This window comes from Aristolochia californica, unplaced genomic scaffold (genome assembly GCF_029961685.1).
Source record: "Aristolochia californica isolate CCGP_79_NKW_82.1479 unplaced genomic scaffold, dmAriCali1.0.hap1 SCAF_2, whole genome shotgun sequence".
NCBI classification, from domain to species: Eukaryota; Viridiplantae; Streptophyta; class Magnoliopsida; order Piperales; family Aristolochiaceae; genus Aristolochia; species Aristolochia californica.
In genome coordinates, this window is record NW_027181881.1 from 7,870,131 (window position 1) to 7,894,623 (window position 24,493).

The 24,493-nt window shown below is 40.7% G+C and overlaps 1 protein-coding gene across 2 annotated transcripts in view; it reads right to left on the bottom strand.

Annotated features, from left to right (window-relative positions):
• Positions 1-24,493, bottom strand: part of LOC137956360 (copper-transporting ATPase PAA2, chloroplastic) — a 77,826-nt gene that overhangs the window by 50,020 nt on the left and 3,313 nt on the right. For both annotated transcript variants that reach the window (XM_068803827.1, XM_068803830.1), the window contains exons 5-7: positions 5,968-6,054; positions 5,673-5,837; positions 4,938-5,048 (exon numbers count right to left, since the gene is read on the bottom strand). In XM_068803827.1, coding sequence (XP_068659928.1) covers positions 4,938-5,048; positions 5,673-5,837; positions 5,968-6,054 — 363 coding nt within the window. The remainder of the gene's footprint in view (positions 1-4,937; positions 5,049-5,672; positions 5,838-5,967; positions 6,055-24,493) is intronic.

The following is a 24,493-nucleotide window of genomic DNA, read 5'->3' on the forward strand; positions in this document are numbered from 1 at the left end:
TGTTTGTAAACCTATTGTAATGGGTGGTCTTGGGATCCGTGATACTGCAACAACAAATTCTACCTTGCTTATGAAGTGGATCTGGAAATTTAATATGCAACCGATTGATATGGCGAGGCATAGTTGCGGCCAAAGCAAAAAAAAATTTGGGCTGGTGGACCGAAGGTGGAAGATATTATAAATTATCTCCTGTGTGGAAAAAGATTGCACAGATGTTGCCAGCTTTCAAAATGCCATCACAAAATATTCTGGAAAAACTGGTGGGTGGGCCCAAGCAGCTTCAATACCAGCCATTGTCAAATATTTTCTCTGGCTAGAAACAAAGATGCGACCATATCTGCGATCGGGCTAGATTCTAGTGAGTGGAACTTGAACCTTCGTAAAGCGCTGATGGATGTCGAAGCTCTTGAAGCTGCTAATCTTCCGTCGAGTCTATCGTCGGTTCGACTCAGAAATGCACCAAACTCTCTCATATGGACTCCATGCCCGCAAGGTACGTTTTCTACTTCTACTGCCTACAACTTCCTACTCTCTCCCCCCTTTGTTCAATCCAGCCATCCTGCTGCCATAGCATGGTCCTTACTCGTACCTTCGAGAGCGAAGTTCTTCATTTGGACCGCGTGTCAAAACAAAATTTTGACATTTGATTCGTTAATTCGCCGAGGAACAAATGTTCTGGATCCCTTGTGCCCATTTTACCAAACCACTCCTGAAACCGTGGATCATATTCTGTTACACTGCGATTATGCCCATTCAGTCTGGGCCGAACTCATTAACAAAATTGGTCTTCAATATTGTCCCTCTCAAAATCTCACAGCTACCATACTCACTGTCTTCCCGAATTTCTCTAAATTCTAATCTTAATTTAATTCTCCATCAAGAGAAGGTCCGTTGGAAGCAACGTGCCAGATTTAAATGGCTAAAGGAGGGAGATGCCAACACAAAGTTTTTTCATGTTGTGGCTTCGGCAAAGCGTAGGTCCAACCGTATTACCTCATTATATATAAATAATGAGGTAACATCGTGTTGGACTTCGATTGCTAATGTGTTGCTCAAGTTTTTCACAAACTTATATTCGGAGGAATGCCCTAATAGACCAAAGCTTCAGAATATCAGGCTCTCTCGTCTCTCTCCAACTGCTGCCTCTTTCCTAGAGTTGTCGTTTTCAGCCGGAGAAGTTGAACATGTTGTTTCAGGCGTGGAAAGTGATAGGGCGCGGGGCCCTGATGGCTTTAATGGAGTTTTTTTAAAAAGATTATGGCCTTGTCTCAAGGGGGATATCATAGCAATGATTAATGGCTTTTTCAACAATGGTATCACATTCCATAGTATCAGGCGTCTTTTATTGCCTTGGTCCTGAAGAAAGCAAGTGTGGAGAAGCCAGAGGATTTCAGGCCTATCAGTCTCGTCTCAAGTGCTTACAAGATTATAGCCAGAATCTTGGCTCATCGTCTAAAAGTTCTCCTACCAACAGTTATACACAAAGGGCAAGGCGCTTTCCTAAAAGGAAGAGAGATTCTGGACTCTACTATGGTTGCTCATGAACTTATTGACCATTTCCGATGCAATAAGGATCCAAGAATTGCCTTGAAGCTAGATCTTGAAAAGTCTTTTGACAGAGTGAATTGGATCCTGCTAGATGAGATTATGGAAAAAATGGGTTTTGGCAATCGATGGAGATTCTGGATTAGAAGTTGTGTGGGCTCGGCCTCATATTCTCTCCTCATTAATGGCTCAGTATGTGGTTATTTCAAAGGTACCAGAGGAATTAGACAAGGAGATCCACTCTCCCCGCTTCTATTCAATATGGTTTGTGAATTTCTATCTGCTATGTTTTACTCGACAGGTAATCTTGGGTGGCTCCCTCCTACTAGTACCAGTCAAGTTTTTAATATTCCCATACTTCAGTATGCATATGATACCATCATATTTGGAATCGGCAACACTGACAGTGCAAGAAAGATTCAAGCAATGTTGGGGCTCTTTGAATTAGCTTTTGGCCAAAAAGTTAATTGGGAAAAGACTTCTCTCATGGGCTTCAATGTTAGCCCTGAGCTTCTTACAGAGATGGCAAGTATATTTGGGTGCACAACAAGCCACCTACCAGCAACATTCTTTGGTCTGCCATTATTCAATGGCCGTATAGGCAAGAGTCTTTGGAATCTGGTGTTTGAAAAAATTGAATCCAGGCTTGCATCCTGGAAGGGCCGTCTGCTTAGTAAAACGGGGAGGCTCATCTTTCTCAAGTCTTGCAATGCAGGAATTCCCAATTATGCACTATCTTTTATGCCTTGTCCTATATCCATTTGTAAGGCTATGGATAGGCTCAAAAGAAGATTCTTATAGAGGGGATCGAGCAACACCTTTAAGTATAATTTGGTTAGATGGAATGATGTATGCTTGCCAAAGAATATGGGTGGCCTGGGAATTCGGAAACCTAAGGATACGAATCAAGCGTTGCTTCTAAATGGCTATGGAAGTTCAATACCCATTCTTCAAATCTTTGGAAGGAAATGGTTCTTGTTAAGCTTGGTGGGGACACTCATTGGTGGATGTTTGGTGGTAATTGAAGAGGTCTATCCTTAATATGGAGAGCATTATACCTTCCGCTTCCAAAATTTTATTCTACAAATAGATTCTATGTGGGCAATGGTAGATCGCTCAAGTTTTGGGAAGATTTGTGGATGAGGCAGGTGCCACTACAGGTTGCATTCAAAAGTCTTTTTTCTCCTCAAATCTCGTAGAGACATATCAGTAGCAAAAGCTTTTGAGGGGGGGGGCCTTCATATTGAGGATAGATAGTGAGGCCCTGGAGGCTAGTCGTTTGATGGACTTTGTTGCTTCGGTTAGAATTCGTCCTTTGAAGGCCGACAAGCTCATTTGGTGGCCAGACAAAAAGGGCTCATTCACTGTATCATCCGCATATGGCTTCTTAAATGGTTGGAATTTGTCTTGGAGGGAGAATGAGATCAACTTCGTATGGTGTATATGTGCCCCTCCAAAGATAAAATTCTTCATGTGGAATGCCTGTCAAGGCAAGATTCTCTCGGCAGACGTGCTTAGCAGAAGAGGACAACCCTCTATTGACCCCTTGTGCCCATTCTACAACTCTGATGCTAAAACCACAAACCACATTTTGCTTCAATGCATATTCTCTTGGAAGGTGTGGACATGCATTCTTAGTAAGTTTGGGTTACAATTCTACAAGGCGGCTGAGCTACTCTCGTTCAGATTGTCGCTCACTGGTACCCCTCTGCCTCGCCTTGGAAAAATGATGCTCTCTGCCTGTGTTAGTTTCATCCTGTGGGGGCTTTGGAATGAGCACAATAGAAGATGTTTTGATGCAAAAGGTGAATCTGCAGATCGGGTTGCAAACCGAGTGGTGGGTCTTGGGCACCCCTATTCGTGAAAACTGGAGAAATTTGGCTATGATGCACTCTGGGGAAAAAATCCCGGTTTTGCAAGAATGGACTCCTCCTAAACCTGGTTATCTTAAGTTAAATTTTGATGGCTCGTCTCTTGGTAACCCTAGGATTTCTGGTTTCAAAGGAGTTATTTCAGATCATTCCGGCAACCAACTTTTCTCTTTTGCCGACCCTCTAACCATATCCAACTCTGCGTCTGCAGAGTTACATGGCCACCTCTCCAATCTCCGCGTCTTCAGAGACAAATGCAGCGGGCCTCTTCATATCGAAGGTGACTCAAAAGTGGTTATAGGATGGTGTGAGAGTGCATCCTCTCCTCCGTGGCGGCATTGGGATACCTTTCGAGAAATTTAGAAATTACCTCAACTGTTTCTTGTATTTGGACTCACATTCCGAGATCCGCTAATTCAGCAGCAGATGCGCTTGCCAGGCAGGGAGCTACCCTACAATCGCTGGTTGTAAGGGACCTGCTCCCCCAAATTTTGTAGTTTCTCTCGTTTTATTAATACATCTTTTTCAAAAAAAAAAATACTCACTGTCACAAGCGCTCATCTTCCTAAGCTCGGAAAATTACTTATCTCTTGCTGTGTTGGTCATATCGTCTAGGCCTTATCGAAAGAAAGGAATAATCGGAAATTTAACAGAAAATCTCTTCCAAGAAATATATTGAGCAATAGAATTATTGGGCAAGTTACCTCCAGGATACTCATGCGGAAAGAATTCCAAAATCTCAAAGGAACAAAATTCAATGGAAATTGGTAATTTATAGCGGAAATGTCTTACCCATCTCACCCCCCGGCCATGGAAACCTGGTCTCCTCCTCCAATGGGACATTTCAAATTAAATTTCAACGGAAGCGCCTTGGACTACCCCAGGCCTGCTGGATTTGGAGGGTAATCCGTGACGATAATGGAAATCTTCTCTTCTCTTTTGCTGGGCCAATTGGCATGTCTGATTCAACCACTGGCGAGTTTTCTGGGTTATATAAACGTTTAAAACTTTTTCAACAACGGCTGGTGAGGCCTCTTTGCGTCGAAGGGGATTCAAAAGTCGTTATCAATTGGTGCAAGAAGTCTTCTAAGCCTCCTTGGAGGCACTGGGATCTATTTGAGGATATATGTAATTTATTTTCTCATTTGCAATGTAATTGAAATTATATTCCAAGATCCGCTAATCACCTAGAGGATAATCAGGCTAAATTAGGCATTTCCCTCCAACATCTTGTTGTGGAGGAAGCCCTTGTTCTGTAAGGTATTTGTATTTGTGTATTTTTACTTTTTTTAGTAATATATTCACACCTTTTTACTCAAAAAAAAAAAAAAAAGAAGACAAGCTTAGGTATATGAATAAAGTGTAATTTTGAATTTGCATTTTAACGTATCAATCTAAACAGAATTAGAGTTGAAGTATTTAGATTGTTTAGTACTTCATTTAACAAACTTTGAGGACCAGTGCATTTGATAAAATCCCATTGCTACAGCAACAACTAAGAATTTCAAAGTGGACACTCACCCAGTTTACTGTCCCCGCAGAAACTTTAAGACCTCTTTCCTTGATTACGGGAAGGGATTCTCCAGTGAGCATGGATTCATCAACCACACTTCTACCAGCAAGCACAGTTCCCTAAGAACCAAAAATCATAAACATGTTTGAGATTTTGAAGAAGAAACAATGCCACTAACATTTCAAATGTCAAAGCCCTCAAATTTTCAACTAATTTGGACATCACTATAGATGGTCCAAAAACTAAACATAAAAAGATCAAACTTGCAGAACCTATCAGTTGACATGAAGCTCATAAAAATGAAAGATGACTGTTAGAAGTCTCATACTGCTCGTTAAGGAAAATGAGAGAAAATTTTGAAAGAAGCAAGTGTGACTTTAGAGTGCTTCCAACAAGAGAGGAGAAAATTGGAAAGTCAAGAGATAGAAGAAAGAGATAAAGAAGATAAAACAAGAAGCCATTTCCATAAAAAATATATATATATATAATAATAATAATAATAATAATAATAATAATAATAAGAGAACTTTGAGAAAGAGAGGGTAATTATGAACTCAACACCTTAATCCTATATACAGTTCTCGCTAATACAAGTTACAAAAACACCCTTTATTAGTTTATGAGAGGGTAATTAAGTAACTAAAATAAAAGGAGACAGTGGATCGAAAACCACTTCTGCTCCCACTCAGAACAATTGTAATCACAGCTAAAGAATCAAAGTAGCTACTCTTCAGGCGACGCACATCTACAGGAATTGTTTCTCCAGGCAAAACCAGCAGCGAATCACCAGCACGAACATCATCCGTGACCACCTCAACACAAATAGAATCAGCATCTAGGACATCATCAACTGAAGAACTATTCTTCATGTTACTGAGCACTAAACGTGACTGAGATGATACCAGTGACTGCATGTAAAAATTCTATATTAAACAACAGAAGAAAGAGATCAACGAAAATCACATGACATGCACTTATTGACAAAAAGAAGACTATAAGACAAAACAGTGCAGAGTTCATTCACATCATAGAACTTACTAAGAGTTCATTCATATCACTTGAAGCTGTGAGTCTTGCTTGTTCTTCAAGAGAACGTCCAAGAAGCACAAAACCAAGAAGCATAACCTGTGTACTACAAAAAAGTGAACCCTCGTGAGAATTAGATTTCAGAAGTCATTTTTTGAAAGTGGTGCAAATTTCATTAAGGGAAGAAAAGGAAATATAAAATAAGTAAGAACAAGACCAATGGCAACCTCTAGGCAAGAAAAAAATACCATTGAACAGCCTAAATCAAGTGGAGATCTCTCTCTCACAACAAGATGTCGGAGTGTGTCATTATTCCTAACTGGTGAATCCACTCTAGAATTAGCACATCGAATTACATATGCCCATTGTTTGATAATGTAACTTTAGGGGTATCTTAGTCTTTATGCTTGTGGGTAAATGAATAATTTAATTCCCCCCTCCCACTAGAATATCCTCCTTTATAACTTCCTAGTACATAAAGGATAGCCTCTTGTCTAACTAGAAGTAAAGAATACATTCTTGTATGGTGATTTGGTTGAAAATTTTATCTGGAGCAACCTCTAGGTATGTTTCAAGGGGAGTCCAAAAAGATATGTTGGGTTTGATAAGTTCAACAAAGTAGTCATGACTTTTAGGTTCAAGAGAAGTCATTGTGGTCATTTTGTGTCTGTTATGAAAAGAAGCTCCAAAGTGGTAGTTTTGATTGCATATGTTGATGATATACTGATGTCAAGAGTGTTGTTAAAAGACAAAAGTCATATAAAGAATCACTTTCAGACACAGGATCTCTACTAATAAGATACTTTTTGGGCATTGAAGAGGCAAAGACCAAGTCTGGATTGGTTTTGTCACAAAAGAAGTATATAGTTGACCGGTTAGAGAAAACTAGGATGCTACGAGTCAAACAATACAGGAAGCCTTGTGCTCTCCAAAATGGAAACAAGTTATGGATGATGAGATGAATGTATTGGTGTCTCGGGGAACATGGTGTCTAAGTGATCCACTTGTAAGAGCAGCTATTGTGGGGTGTTGTTGGGTTTATACTATCAATTATAATGTTGATGGCTCTATTGAACGATACAAAGCTCAACTGGAGGCGAAGGGGTATACGCAGACTTTTCGAGTTGATGCCTTTGAGACATTCTCTCCTATGGCCCGACTTACTTCAGTACGTATCTTAATATATGTGATTGTTAATAAGGGTGAGCCTCTCTTTGAACTCGAGGTGAAGAATGACTTTCTAAATGGTGATTTACATGAGGAAGTGTTTATGAAACAACCTCCAGGGTATGTTGCTCAAGAGGGGAAAGGAAAGGTGTGCAAGTTGTAAAATACTATTTATGGACTTAAATAGAGTCCACAGGCCTAATTTGAAAAGTTTGGTGATGTGGTCTTAATCAATTTCTCCAAGACCAAGGTAATAACGAGAGATCAATTTTTATTTTCGATGCCCTGATTTCTTCCCAATACATATATATAGACGTTTAAGTTATAAGATACAGAAAATTACAATAATGCCCTTTCATAAATACAAATATACGATAACATCCCCCCTCAAATTGATGCTGGTAAGTCAACCAACAACAATTTGCCAACCAAAAATTGATGCCGCTGCCAAGTGATTGCTTTGGAGAAGACATCGGCCACTTGGAGATTTGAAGAAATGTAAGAAAGAGATATCACCCGACTATCCAAGGTATCTCGGATAGAATGACAATCAACCTCAACGTGTTTGGTGCGTTCATGGAAAACAGGGTTGGTGGCAATCTAAATAGTACTAGTGTTGTTAGCATGAAGAGGGGTAGAAGTAGTCTGAGGGAACTCAAGCTCCGCAAGAAGACCGCGTAGCCATACAATCTCAGAACAAGTAGTAGACATGACACGATACTCAGCCTTAGTAGAGGATTTAGAAACACAATCTTGTTTCTTACATCTCCAAGAAATTAAGGCATCACCTAAAAACATACACCAACCCGTAGTAGATCGACGTGTGTCCGGACACCCAGCTCAATCAGCATCACTATAAGTAATAAGTTGAACAGAGGAGCCTGTAGGAAAGAATAACCCACGAGTAGGAGAACCTCGAAGATAGCGGATGATGCATCGAACTGCAGCAATATGGAGATGACGAGGAGAGGACATAAACTAACTGACCTGATGAACAGCATAAGAGATATCAGGGCGAGTAGTGGTCAAGTAGATGAGACTTCCAACCAGGCGCCAGTAGAGAGTAGGGTCATCTAGAAAGTCCCCTTCATCTTTCCTGTATCCATAGGATTATCAACAGAAAAAGTGTCCTCCAAACCAGCCAAGGTAATAATATCTTGAATATACTTATGTTGGTTTAAGAAAAACCATTGGCCTGATGACTTTCAGTCCTAAGAAGTATGTGAGCTGGCCAAGATCTTTCATATGGTCCTAAGAAGTATGTGAGCTGGCCAAGATCTTTCATATGGAAAGTGGCATGCAACAACTGTTGAACCTTAGTAATCAAACCACAGTCAGTGCCAGTAATGATAATATCATCCACATAAACCAAGATAAGGACTATACCCGATGCCAACTTGTAGAAGAAGAGAGAAGAATCATACTGACTTTGTGTAAACCGGAAGATAAGAAGCTTACTGCAAAACTTCTCAAACCAAGCCCGGGGAGCTTGCATGAGTCCATATAGAGAACGCCGTAGCTTACAAACATCAGGAGGAGAAGAAATAATTATACCATAGGGAAGCTTCAAGTAGATCTCTTCGTGAAGATCACCGTGAAGAAAGGCATTCTTCACATCCATCTAATGCAGTTGCCATGACTGGGAAGCAACAATAGCTAAGATAGTACAAACTGTGGTCATTTTGGCAACAGGAGCTAATGTATCTTCATAATCAATCCCATATTCCTGTTTGTTGCCAGAGCTACCAGGCTAACTTTATACCGATCCAAATAGCCATCAAAGCGAAGTTTTATAGAGAAAACCCATTTACTCCCAAGAGGCTTAATTGTAGGAGGGTAAGGAACAATATCCCAAGTGTGATTATCCTCAAGTGCTCGAAGTTCTGTTTGCATTGCATTCTGCCAACACTCATGTGCCATGGCCTGTTTGTAACAAGTGGGAATGGAAATAGAGGATAAAGTAGCCATAGGAGAGACAGTGGAGGAGAAACCATACCAATGAAGAGGCCGAGAACGGCGAGTAGCCGGTGAACAACGGTGGAAGCTAGAGCAGGAGTAGGATCAGGAGCCAGGACAAGATCGTGAGGGGGCACAAAGGAAGTGGAACCAGACTCATGTCTACTATGTCTTCCATACACAAAACCAGGTTTGAACCTTTCCACAATTGTCAGAGAATCATCAAAGTTAGGCAGAAGAGATAAAGATGCAGATGGCAGCTCAACATGAAATGGAAAGAAATATTGATTTCCAAAGAAAACCACATTCCGAGAAACACGTATACGACGAGCATGTGGATCATAACAAACATAACCCTTTTGAGGTATAGCACAACCAAGAAAAGCACACTTAACTGATTGGGTTGTAAGTTTATGTCGTTCATGAGCAGGGAGGTGCACAAAACAAACACAACCAAATGTCCAATGATCAGAATATGAAGGAGAATGGCCAAACAACTGAAAGAAAGGAGAAGCATGATGTAATGTAGGAGAAGGTAAGCGATTGATCAAATGAACCGAAGTAGAAAGCGCTTCACACCAAAAACGAGAAGGAACAGATGATTCAAGTAAAAGGGTTCTGACGACATCAAGAAGGTGATGATTTTTCCGCTCAACAACACCATTTTGTTGCGGTGACGAAGGACAAGAGCGCTGAGAGACAATCCCTTTGCTTTGAAGAAAGTCCTGAAACTCATTAGACGTGTATTCTCCGCCAGAATTAGAGCGCAAGACTTTGACACTAGCAGAGAATTGAGTCTCTAGAAGCACAAGTAAACGCTTAAATACTAAAAAAACTTTGGTCTTAGCCCGTAGAAAGTAAACCCAAGTAAACCGACTACAGTCACCAATAAAGGTGACAAAGTACTTGTAATGAGCATGAGAAACAACAAGTGTAATCCCCCAAACATCAGTATGAATAATATCGAAACATTGTAAGGCATGAGATGCATGATGAGGAAAAGGTAGAACTTTACTTTTGCCAAGTTTGCATGATGGACATTCAAAAGAAAGATCAAGGGAAGAACATGTTTTTTGTCCCAATACACCAGAATTAAATAATTTTCGAAGTACATCAGAGTTTGGATGGCCTAGATGTTTATGCCACATCTTAGGTCCAGAACCAACAACATTACATGCAAAGGAAAGGAAAGGAAAACTAGGACTAATGGTGGAAGGAAAAACATAAAGAGGAAAGAGTCCTTCCACTTTAGGCCCCTACGCGATCATTGTCCCTGACACTTGATCCTGCACAACACAACCAGATGGAGAGAAATGGACATTACAATTATTATCGACCAATTGACCAACAGAATTAAGATTTGTGGAGAGGTCAGGAGACACAAAAACATCAGTTAAGTAAGAGGAAAGATCACCAACAGCACTGATAGGTAGAGAACTGCCATCAGCGGTGTTAATTTTTTGATTTCCATCATAATTTCTGACATTGGAAAGAGAAATAACAGTATTGGTCATATGGTTAGAAGCTCTGGAATCAAAATACCATGGCTTAGAAGAAACTTTATAATTACCTAAGAGCCCAAAAGTAGAGAAAGCAGAAATGATCATCTATTGTACCATCTCAGGAGTGAGTATGTTCGGGTTTGTTGAGGTTGTAGGTGCAGCAGGAATAGGAACAACTGGCGAGGCAGTAGGCAATACAGTAGAACTAGAGGCACCAACGGAGGCATGATAAGCAGTACCCTGCTTCCTTTGAGGTCGAATGGGATAGGCAGAGATGATATGACCATGTTTCTTGCAGTAGTTACAGAATTTCCTAGGGCAATCCCAAGCAATATGACCAAAAGCTTTACAACTAAAGCACTGAACAGCACGCATGTCTCTTCCCTTATTCCTCCCCTGTGCTGTATAAGCCATAGTAACAGGGGCACTAATAGTAGCCCGATGTTTCATGCCAACCAGAGTTACTATACACTGCTCCTCACGAAAAAGTCAAGAAAACAAGCATCTAGAGATGGTACAGGATGACAATTCATCAGATTAGACCGTGCAATTCAAAATCGAAACGGAGCTTCATCAAGAATTGATTTCTCTTGCTGGTTTCATGCACTGCTTGAATAGCAGAGAGAGTTGCAACAGGAACATTAGAATAAACAATGTTTGCATAGTCAACCCAAAGGTTTTGAAAACCAGAAAAATATTCCTTAATGGAGAGACTTCCTTGTGTGAAATTAGCCATCTCATACTCCAATTGAAAACGCTAAACAGTGTTGTCTTGATGGTAAACATTAGTGAGGTAACTCCACGTATCAGCCGCATTTCTATAAGGCCTCAGATTGAGAACAAAATGAGGCTCAACGGAGCCAAGGATCCAGGTCATGACCCTAGCATCCTTGACTGCCCACTTGGACAAAGCCTTGGCCTCTCGAGGTGTGGGATTACTCCCATCTATATGACCCCATAACTCTTTTCCCATAACGTATAAACGAAATTGAAATTCTCAGGCAGTGTAATTTTTACCCGTGAAACGGATAGGGAACGAGTCTAACCGATCAGATGACATGATAAAATCTAGACGACACCTCTCTAGACAGATTCTTTACATACACGCACTTGACTGGTGTTTTGTATCTACAGACACAAAGCCCAAAAATCACGAGCAGCAGCAAAATGAACAACCAAAAAAAAATTATCCAACCTCTGTGCTATGTCTCAACAATAACAACCACAAGTCCAAAAATCACATGCACCACGTAGAACCCCCCTGACTGCAGAATTGGTGGTCCCAATGCTGACGTCAGTCGCAATTTCAATACGACCGAGCATCAACCCCTTCTTCCTTACCCACTGTTGTAGTGTTGTTACTGGACTGGACTGGATGTCCCCGTCCCCGTCGAACACCAAGCGGAAACTGGACTGGACTGGATGATGTCCCCGTCAAACAGGACGCGGGACTCAAAAGACGAAGGCCCCTTTAGGACCAGAGCCTAAATTTGGCGCCTTAGACCACTCAACCAAACTGTCTTACTGGGGGATGTCCCGTTACGGGATGTCCCCGATGATCAAAACCTTACCGGATATCGGAGGCGAAGCAAAAGATGCCAAAATCCACGGCAAATCAAGAACGAGAACCTAGATTAAAGATACGACGAACTGAGAGAGAGGGGGAAGATAACTCACCTCTGAGAGCACCGAAAGCGTCAAAGGATTTCTCAGATGGCGCCGATGATCTCCAAACACAGCTCTGATACCATGTTAATCAATTTCTCCATGACCAAGGTAATAACGAGAGATCGATTTTTATTGTCGATGCCCTGATTTCTTCCCGATACATATATATAGACTTTTAAGTTATAAGATACAAAAAATTACAATAATGCCCTTTCATAAATACAAATATACGATAACATGTGGTACTACAGTTTGGGTTCTATATGAGCCATTGTGATCATTTTATGTTCCTACTTAAAAGGAAGAGTGGTATGGTGGTTTTGGTTGTCTATGTAGATGACATGTGTTATCTGGTGATAATCTTGATGGTATTATAGAAGTTAAACAATATCTGGCCACACATTTTTCAAACAAAGGATTTGGGTTCTCTCAAGTACATCCTTGGCATTGAAAACTAAAACTGGGACCGTAGTCATGGCGTCCTTCAAACGCTCAAACGCCGCGGTGGCTTCAGCCGGTCACCCAAAGCGATCTTTTTTTAATTGATCAGTCACTTTTTTTAATTGATCAGTCAAGGGTCTCGCAATATCTCCATAACCCGAAACAAATTTTCAATAATATCCTGTAAGACCAAGGAAACCCCTTAATTCCTTAAGTGTGGTTGGCGCGGGCCAATCAACCATAGCCTATATCTTACTCGGATCAACTGACACCCCCTCGCTAGAAATGATATGTCCCAAGTATTCTACTTGTTCTCTTCCAAAAGAACACTTCGTAGAATTAGCATACAACCGGTGTTCTCTTAATTTCGCCAACACGGCCACTAAATGATCACAGTGAGCACTCCAGCTTGGACTATATATCAAAATATCATCGAAAAATACCAATACAAATCGACGGAGAAAAGGTTTGAATACCTCATTCATAAGGGATTGAAAAGTAGCCGGTGCATTGGTAAGCCCAAAAGGCATGACCAAGAATTCATAGTGTCCTTCATGAGTACAGAAAGCTATCTTGTGCACATTAGCTGCTTTCATTCTGATTTGGTGATACCCCAACTTCAAGTCCAGCTTCGAAAATACTTGTGCTCCATGAAGCTCATCTAACAACTCATCGATCACTGGAATGGGAAACTTATCCCGAATAGTCTCCTTGTTAAGGGCTCGATAGTCCACACAAAATCTCCAACTTCCGTCTTTCTTCTTGACTAATAGCACGGGGCTTGAAAAAGGGCTAGTGCTAGGTTGTATGATTCCAGCAGCCAACATTTCTCCCACCAACCTCTCTATTTCATCTTTTTGTATTTGGGGGTACCGATAGGGGCGAACACTCATCGGTGAAACTCCCTCCTTCAAAGTAATGGCATGCTCCTTTTCCCTTGTTGGTGGTAACTCTTGGGGCATAGCAAAAACATCCCCAAACTTCGTCAAAACTTTCTTCACCATCGGTATCGTGTCCTCCTGCAGTTGTGACGCTGCCACTGTGGTACTGCCCAACTCCACAAGAACCCCATGTCCCTCATGCTTGATAGTTCTCATCATTGCCTTGAGTGAAACCAAAGTTTTGTGCAAAGAGGGATCTCCCCATAACACCACTGTCGCATTACCCAATCTGAACTTCATAACATGCGTTTTCCAATTTGTATATGTTCCACCTAAGGTTTCCAACTATTGAACACCTAATATCACATCAGTGCTTCCCAATTCCAAAGGCAAAAAATCCTCCACGACCTCTATTCCTTGAAGAGTTAATCGAACCCCCTTACAAATTCCTTCCCTGGACAGTGCCGCACCTGTACCCAATTGAACGCCATACTTTGTTGTTGGAGATAACGGTAGGTGCAGTTTTTCGACCACTGTAGTAGAAATAAAATTATGGGTTGCTCCTCCATCGATAAGGACGACGACTGGTTGTTCTCCGATGCTTCCCGCAATTTTGATAGTCTTCAGAAGTGTTAATCCAACTACCGAATTCAATGACACCTCCACTATTTGAGCAGCTGCGCTAACCTCTTCTTCCTGCTGTGCACACGTGTCATCGTCGGCATCCTCCATAACTTCTTCTTCCAGCTCTTGTAAAATCAGCACTTGTAGATCCTTGTTTCTACATCTATGCCCATCTGAGAATTTTTCATCACAACGGTACCACAAACCCTGCTCTCTCTAGTATTGGATTTCGGATTCGGTAAGTTTCCTGAATGGCGTCCAGCACTTGTAGATCCTTGTTTCTACATCTATGCCCATCTGAGAATTTTTCATCACAACGGTACCACAAACCCTGCTCTCTCTAGTGTTGGATTTCGGATTCGGTAAGTTTCCTGAATGGCGTCCTCTTCTCCATCCCATGTTTTGTCGTTTCTGCCATGGACGTAATCCTCCCATGACCCCCAACTATGGTCCCTACTGGTTTTTGAGTTCCCAGCCCAAATCGAGTCTGCTTAATAATTTTATTTTTTTCTTCCAACTTCTGGGCTAACTCCATGGTCCTTCCCAACCCATTGGGCTCCAACACCCTCACCTCGGCACGAATTTCGGTCTTAAGCCCATTAACAAAGGTGGACTCCAACACTTTTTCTGGAATCTCGTCTAATGTGGAAGCCAAATCCTCAAATCGTCTTCTGTAATCTCTCACAGTGAAATCCTGCTTCAATGCCAGAAATTTCTCATAAGGAGAGTCGTCTTCGGAGTTTCGGAACCTTTTTAACAATAAGGACTGAAATTCTTCCCAATTCATGATCTCCCTCCTGTTATTTTCATACTTGAACTATTTTAATGCCTCCCCTTCCAGACATACTACGGCAGCTTCCAGTTTTTCACCGTGAGATACCCGATTGAGTGAGAAATAGCGTTCAGCTCTGTAAATCCAGTCATAGGGGTCATCTCCCTCAAAAACTGGCAACTCTAACTTTCTGGGTCACACTTCATATCGGCTCTGTGGATTCTGGTCAGCCTTGCCACCCTCTCTTCCATGTCCGCTACCTCTCGAGATCGAGTTATCTCCCACTACCGAGTCCACCCCTAGTCTCATTGTCGCCGACCTACTCTGCGCATTCAGATTTCGGTTGAGCTCCTCTTGGGTACACAGGAGTTGCTCAACACGCCCTATCAGTGCCGTCAACCCTTGTTCCATGGTCGGAATCTTCTGGATCTCTTCCTTCATCGAGCTCACCTCCTCCCTTACTATGCTAACAATTCCTTCCACCGAATCCACCCTCGACTCCATTCTGGTAGTAGTCATGAAAATTAACACTTTTTTTTAACTCTTCTGCTTCTTCACTACCAACCTTCAAAGTCGAACCTCACCCTCGACTCTCGGCAACAGTAATACGGTTTGCCAAAATCACGTAACAAAAAAAAAAAACGTCTTCTTCTTCTCTAACACCCTTCGATGCCAAAACCTTTCTCGAGCAGACGACGCTGCTCAATATCAGTGGTCTACTTCCGATACCATAATCCCAACAATGCGAAAGCAATCGAAATAGGAAAACGGAAACTCCTCTTCACTGTCAAAATCCAGAGGCGAACCCAACCTTGCTCTGACACCAGATGATATACCCCAAAATAGAAATACAGAGTCTCAAAAAAAACAAAATAAAAGAAGGAACGACGAACCTTCCCCTCCTTGCCGAAATCACCCAAATCGACGAGAATACTCCCCGATAGATACAACTCTGGATGCGAATACGACCCATGACAAGAAACTGGAACTCCACTATCGAACTCGATGTAAGACTCGCCGGATATAGTCACCGATAACCCTGGTATTCGAGAGACCAGTACTCTCCCTGAGCTACGCTCCTCTGAATACTCAAAACGACGACCCTTCCTCTTCCTCTGTTCTCCTGCTAAATACCCTAATGAACGTAATTAAATTGGAAAATTCCCAAAATGCCCTTGACCACATTAATCACCCTCTAATTATTTTTGTAAGTGTTGTTTATTCCTTCCAGAGTAAGTAACACTGATTTGGGGTCTATCACCATTATGATCATTCTATGTTCCTACTTAAAAGGAAGAGTGGTATGGTGGTTTTGGTTGTCTATGTGTTATCTGGTGATAATCTTTATGGTATTATAGAAGTTAAACAATATATGGCCACACATTTTTCAGACAAAGGATTAGGGTTCTCTCAAGTACATCCTTGGCATTGAAGTCGCTCATTGCAAGCGAGGTATTGTTCTTTCTCAGAGAAACTATATATTGGATATGTTACAGGAGTATGGTTTATTAGGTGTTAAACACATAGACACCCCTAGAGAAGTTAATCATAATTTACATGACACCCAGGGTCCTACGCTCAAGGATAACACTCAATACCGATGGTTAGTAAGTAAACTGATCTATGCTATATGTTAAGGAATAGTCCCACAAAGATTAGAGTGTACAAATATCTTGAGTTTATTAATTGAGAAAAAGGTTTCCTAAGGTGGCTAGTCATTTGGGGATGGGCCTTGGACCCAACTTAACATGGTATCAGAGCAGGTACTCATATGTGGGCCTGTACCTAAACTATCTACTTGTAGAGCCACAAAAGATGGCGTACACCTAAACTATCCACTTGTAGAGCCACAAAAGAGGGCCTACACCTAAACTGCCTACTCCTAAATTATCCACTTGTAGAACCACAAAAAGAGGGTCTACACATGAGAGGGAGTGTTAAGGAATAGTCCCACATAGATTAGTGATTACAAATATCTTGAGTTTATTAGTTGAGAAAGAGGCTTCCTAAGGTTTTGAAAATTCTTGGACCTTGCTGGAAGTTTTTAACTCTTCCATTCCAGTCTGGTGACAAGAATTGACCCGACATAATAACCCTGGCTGGAATCTCGCCCTGAAATTGAAGATTCGTTTGTGGAATGCTTCCCACCGTGCTGCTGCTGTTGCTCGGAAGGACTTGGTTCGCAGACGCATCTCGGAGCTCGATTTACTCGAAGAGCAAAGGTCAATTTCTTCTTCTGATTTAACTCTTAGATCTCATTTAAATTCCGAGCTTTCCACTATTCTATGTTGCGAAACTGTTCGTCGGAAACAGCAAGCAAGATTTCGCTGGATGGCCGAAGGGGATGGAAATACGAAATTTTTCCATGCTATTGCCTCGGCCAGAAGAAGGGTTAACCGTATCACTTCCATCTCTCATGGAGACCAAGTGATAACGGATAGCCCCTCTATCTCTAATCTCTTCGTGAAGTTTTTCTCAGAACTGTACGCAGAAGAACGTTTCAATCGGCCGAAATTGCACCAACTTGACTACCAAAAAATCTCCTTGTCCGAAGCTGCAGACTTGGAAAAGCCCTTCAGCATAGAAGATATTGAACTGGCTGCAATGGGGCTCCCGAAGGATAAAGCCCCTGGCCCAGATGGGTTTAATGGTGAGTTTTATCATAAGTATTGGGATATTATTAAATCAGATGTTTATGCGTTCGTCCAAAATTTTCACCAAGTTGGCATTACTCATAAGGCAATAGGTGCTTCTTTTATTGCCCTTATCCCAAAAAAATCCCCTGCCAATCTTCCTCAGGATTTTAGACCTATAAGTCTGACCACAAGCTACTATAAAATCATTGCCCGTCTGCTAGCCAACCGCCTTCGGACCCACCTCCCTAAAATTATTAGCCCCTGCCAAAGTGCTTTTATCCAAGACAAAAATATTCTAGATTCTGCGGCTGCCCACGAGCTCTCAGACACTTTCAAAAAATAAAAACAGCCAAGATTCGTCCTAAAAATAGATTTTGAAAAGGCCTTTGACAGAGTAAATTGGAAGCTAACTGATTATCTCTTAGATAGAATGGGTTTTGGGACTCAGTGGAAATTCTGGATAAGGAGTTGCATTTCTTCCCCACATTATTCTGTTCTAGTTAACGGGTCCCCTTGCGGATATTTCAAAGCAACTAGAGGAATAAGACAAGGTGACCCACTGTCCCCATTTCTGTTCACTCTCATGGGGGAACATCTTGCTTCTATGGTCGGATTTGCCAAACGGACTGGTTGGCTTAAGCCTATCTCGACTGATTCTGACCAGGACATTCCTCTATTGCAATATGCTGATGATACTATATTTTTTGGAGAAGGTTCACTTTCTCAAGTATCCCACTTGAAAGCTCTATTGAACCTCTTTGAGTTGTCTTCTGGGCAGAAGGTAAGTTGGTCTAAATCTTCCATTCTGGGTTTCAATATTGATCCTTTGGTTCTTAATTCCATGGCAAACTATTTGGGTTGTAAAGTTGCCTCCTCTCCGGGTACGTATTTGGGCCTCCCCCTTTCTCCTTTATTACCCAAAAAATCTTCTTGGCACCCAGTAATTGAACGGCTTGAAGGTAGGCTCGCTTCATGGAGAGGGAAGTTTTTGTCTAAAGCTGGTAAACTCACTCTGATTAAGTCATGTTTACATGGTATTCCATCTTATTTTTTATCATTGTACTGTTGCCCAGCCTCTGTAAGGAAGAGAATAGAGTTTTTAAAAAGAAGATTTTTATGGGGTGGGCAAAATGGTGAAAAAAAATATTGCCTTGTAAAATGGGTTGACATATGTAAACCTTTTGCTGAGGGTGGCCTTGGAATTCGCGACACTGCAACAACAAATTCGGCCCTGCTTTTGAAGTGGATCTGGAAATTCAACATGACCCCATCTTTAGTTTGGCAAAACATGGTGGCGAGTAAAGCAGATAAATTCTTAGGATGGTGGACTGAAGGAGGAAGGTATAACAGATTATCTCCTATCTGGAAAAAAATTGCTAAGTTGTTGCCTGTCTGCAAAACCATTGTCAAGTGTTATATTGGATCTGGAAGTACGACTAGGTTTTGGATGGATTGGTGGATAGGTCAGGCAAGTCTAAACTTTTGCTATGGTCAAATCTACTCTCTCGCCAGAAACAAGGAGGCTTATATTTCTACTGTTGGACAAAATTCTTGTGATTGGAACCTAAATCTCCGTAGAGGGCTCACAGAAGTAGAAACTATTGAAGCCGCCGAACTCATTACAAGTCTTTCTTCGACCCGTGCCAAAAATGGCTCGGACACCTTGATATGGACACTTTGTCCCAAAGGTACGTTTTTTGTCTCATCTGCCTATAAAGCTCTTCTAACCCCCTCCCATGCTGAATCCTGTCACCCATCAGCCATTGCTTAGTCCCTACACGTACCCCCGAGAGCAAAATTTTTATCTGGACTGCATGTCGAAACAAAATCCTAACATCAAATGTGCTAATTCGTCGGGGAACGCACGTTTTGGATCCTCTTTGCGGATCATGTACTTCTGCATTGTAATTATGCGCACTCGGTATGGACAAATCTCATCAACAAAATTGGCTTGCACTATTGCTCATCCCAAAATCTCGTTTCTACAATCCACACGATTACTAAGGTTAATCTCCCTAAAATTGGAAAGTTATTAATCTCCTGCAGTGTCGGTCACATTATCTGGGGCCTTTGGAAAGAACGGAATAACAACAGGTTTAATAACAAATCCCTTCCTGACTACATTCTCTGTAATCAGATTGTGGGGCAAGTCATCTCTTGGATTCGGATGAGAAAAGAATTCAAAAGTTTTGGAGGGATCATTCTTCGTGAGAATTGGGATCTTATTGCAAAATTGTCCTCCCCCCCCCCCCCCCCCCGCCCTCCGACTATGGAGACTTGGTCTTTTCCTCCGGCTGGATTTTTTAAACTAAACTTTGATGGAAGTGTGTTAGGTTGTCCGGGGTTAGCTGGATATGGGGGGGTTATCCATGATGACCAAGGAAAATTGCTCCTCTCTTTTTGCGGGCCACTCGGCATATCAGACTCAACGACTGCCAAGTTATCTGGGTTGTTCAATGGCCTGAAGCTGTTTCATCAGAGAATGGACGGACCTTTATTTGTCGAAGGCGATTCACAAGTTGTTATCAATTGGTGTAAGAAGACATAAAAACCCCCATGGCGGTATTGGAATCTTTTTTATGATATATGTACTTTAATTTCCCAAATACAATGTAAGTGGAATTATATTCCTAGATCCGCAAATCACTTGGCGGATAGTCAGGCTAAAAAAGGTGTTTTTCTCCAACAGCTTGTTGTGGAGGAAGGTCCTGTTTAGTAAGGTTTGTATTATTCTGTCCTAGTAATATATTCACATTGTTTTCAAAAAAAAAAAAAAAAAGGCTTCCTAAGGTGGCTAGTCATTTTGGGATGGGCCTTGGACCCAACTTAACACTACAGTTACCAGGCCAGATATCTCATTTGTAGTGGGAGTTGTGAGCTAGTTCATGGAAAATCCTCAGAAAGTCATTTAGAAGTTACTCAGAGGATTTTGAAGTAATTGAAGGGTGCGCACCTAGAAAAGGTCTCTGTATACTAAGAATAGTAAAGTTGATGTACTTGGGTATTCTGATGCCAATTATGCTAGGTGTAAGATTAATAAACGTTCTACGTCAGGCTACTGTTGTTTTGTTGGAGGCAACACGGTAAGCTGGAAAAGTAAGAAACAGACAGTTGTGTCTAGGCCCAGTGTAGAGGTCGAGTATCGAGCAACGGCTCATACAGTTAGTGAGCTTATGTGGATTAAGTTTGTGCTTCTTGAGTTTGGTTTTACGTTACTTCACCCTATGGTTATGAATTGTGAGAACCAGGCAGCCATTTTTATTGCCAGAAACCTTGTATTCCATGAAAGAACGAAACATATAGAGGTTGATTGCCACTTTATTAGAGATGCAGTTATGTAAGGGAAGGTGGTAACTCCTTATGTAAAAGTCTTCAGACCAGTTGGCAGATATATTTAGCAAGCCTTTGGGAAGACGTGAATATGTATCCATTAGTGACAAGTTGGGATTGTTTGATATCTACTCTCTAGTTTGAGGGGGGTGTTAAAAAAAATACAAGTCCAGGGGTATTTTGGTCATTTCTCATATTTTCCACATTACATTTTTCTCTTATAGTATGGCTATTAGATAGAGAAAATTTTAGTTTATCTCAAATTAAATTTTCATTCAATTTAGACATGTATTTTAGGATATGTAATTTTGAGTATTGAGGGGCATTTTTGTCTTTTTATAAATTTTCACTTAAACCCTGATTATAAGACGTTGGAGGGCCTTTCTAGCTCAAATTCTAAGGCAGCAAAGCTGCTCCTCTTCCATAACTCTTTTTCCTCTTTTATTTTCTTCCCAAATCACATATTTTTCAGGTTTTGTCACAAAAGAAGTATATAGTTGACCTATTAGAGAAAACTGGGATGCTAGGAGCCAAACAGGCTATGTCCCTATAGATAGTCAAGAACAATCTACATGATGAACTCAGTCTGATACTGCATGACCAAACAAAAACTACATGAGAGGACCCAGTACAAAAGATTAGTTGGTAAGTTGATCGATGCTATTGTTACAAAACCAGACATATCTTATTGTTGCAAGTGTAATCCGTCGCTTTATGGAATTTCCCATAAAAGTTCACCTTGAAGTGTTTATAGAATTGAGGTATCTTAAGAGGTGACAAGGAAACGGTCTTGTATATAGGTCGAATGGACCTTTATCAAAAAAAAAAAAAAAAAGGTAGAATGGACACTTAGATCAAGGGTTTTTTTTTTTATGTCAACTATGTAGGGACACAGATAGAGAGAGGTCCACTAGTAGATCTTGTTCCTTTGTTAGAGGGAACTTGTATTTTGGAGCACAACGTACAATATACTAGCCCATTCAAGTGCTGAAGTGGAATATCAAGTGATAGCACACACAATTGTGAGTTGTTGTGGTTGAAGTCACCTATAATTGGATTTGGATTTGACAACAATAAAGCGATTGCAATGGGATAAGATAATCAAAGAGCGATTTTTTTGTCAAAAACCCTGATTTTCCATGACTGCACTATTGAATTTATGAAAAAAAGAACTACTTCATTGACTTCTTATAATCAGAGTACATGCACCTCTATTTATAATCGAGGAAAGTTGTCGAGTCCAATTACAATTAAACTACCTTTGTCCCAATTACACCCAAACTCTAACACTTAAAGATAAGTTCTAACATAATTAAATAACCCAATATAAATAGAAGACTAATATGACTAAAACACCTTTAAACTGAAACTTTTCTGTGAAACCTGCTTCCATAATAATTCTGGTTCTGTAAGACTTCTCATACCACCTCACGTGATCATGGTGGGTCCCACCAACTCGTGATCATGGTGGGTCCATATCTTAAGGGTTGGGGCCCATATTCCAACACACTTGGATATGTGGGTCTTCCTTGGTCGTGTGGGCTTGGGCCCATCTTCTAACACTCCTCCTCAAACTGGGGGTGAGAGAAAATTATGAACTCCCAATTTATTGCAAATAATGTATAGGATATTCTCAAATAAAATGGCAGTCCTCCATATCTTCCAACACTCCCCATCCCGCTGGTGTTATCTTCCATGAGGCCCAATTAGCATAAGATATCACTCCAAGTCGTATGACATCGCTCCATACTCCAGTGATAACCCATGCTGGATGTAGGGCACACTCCTACCATTCTCAGGTAGTGGCACTCCTATCTTTCGCAGGTAGTGGGTCAATACATAGTGCTCAGAAGTGTAGTAAAAACTCCTCCATCACCGTGTCCCTCCACAGGACAATGACTATCAAGTAGTAGGAGTAATAAATGCCAATTAAGAGGGGTCACATATATGTAGTGATAAGCTCTTGCATCACGGTGTCCCAACCCGGGCACCGACTCTCACAGGTAGAAATGGGTGATAAATGTCTGTCATTCACAAGACGGCGATAATAGACCGATGGGTATATATATATAAGTCTCAATGGACTTAAAACACCCAACCATGATGGACTTAAACTCCCAACCAAAGCAACACGCAAAAGGTTGGCCCAAAGATGTATGTGAGAGTCAAATAAAGGATGGTAGGAGAAAGGTTGCCAAATAACCAATGGGTAATGAGTAAAGAAGAAGATAGGATGTTGAGGTCACCACTTGTTCAATAATAATGTCTCATCCAAAAAGACACAATAGTTGCAGCTAAAATGGACCTGGGCCCATATAACACAAACCGAAATAATTAAATCCTTGTAAAAGGACCGATGAAATAATCCGATGCGAGTATTTGCACCAAATAATATGTTGACCAAGGAATATGTTGCAAATGCCTCAAAATAATAATCCAATCAGATAAATAGAATCGAGTCGAACCGAGTCAGGTATCACCAATAATTACCACAATTATTACTGTGAGTCATGATTTTTTATCTTCAATTTTCTTTGCTGCAAAAAATATCTTTTTAGATGCAAAAGCTTCATCTTTTGTATTTTGGTCACATAAAACTTACCACAACATATGGAATAAAATACCTCTTTCTTGTACTTCTTCTACTTCTCTCCCTCAAGCTGGGAGCTAATGGCAGTGTTCCCAACTTGAACCAAATAACATAAATGTAGTAACCGAAAAAGGGGTAAGTGAGATTATTTTTCTGATATAGTTGATCAATAACAGCAACTCAAAAAGTGACGCAAAACAATCAGCTTAAATTCAGATTTTTCTATGCAACAGAATACCAATATGACCTTTGATTCTTCCAATGCGAATATATCCTTAAATATAGATTAGATTGACATGAAATTTTCTCCTTCTGAAACTAAACTTAAATATCTTTCATCCAAGTATAAATTCTCTTCATAATATATACTTTTATTGAAACATATAATCTGATAGATTTCGGTCTCTGCCGAACTAAGTACTCTTTCCCCTTTTTCCAACATGACCATTGACTCTTCCAAGATCAATTTCTCCATATAAAAAACTCAAATCGAGAATTGGTTGAAAGGTAATAAAATAGACTTACAAATCTTTCTTTTGATATATAATTCTCCATATAAGTCTCATTCTTGATAGCATAAAATAGCTCGGAAGTTGAAGCTTTCTGCTGCTACACGAACCTCTTTTGCAATCTGACCTTTGCTACATCAAATATTGATTTCTCTTTGTAGATAACTCCGATTGCAAAAAATAGTTTTTCCTTGGAAAGTAGACTTGAATATCTTTCCGTCAATATATAATATGCAATATGGAAAGCTTAGTATAGCTGTGAAAACGTAGACCAAATAATGGGTATAGGGACCAAAAAGAGACAAATACTAACCTAAACTACTAAAGATAATAAATCAGAAAAGATCATATTACCTCTGTGGGTTGACCGAGTCAACTCACAGAACTTGCTCTGATACCATGTTGAATTTATGGAAAAGAGAAATACATCGTTGACTTCTTATAATCAGAGTACATGCACCT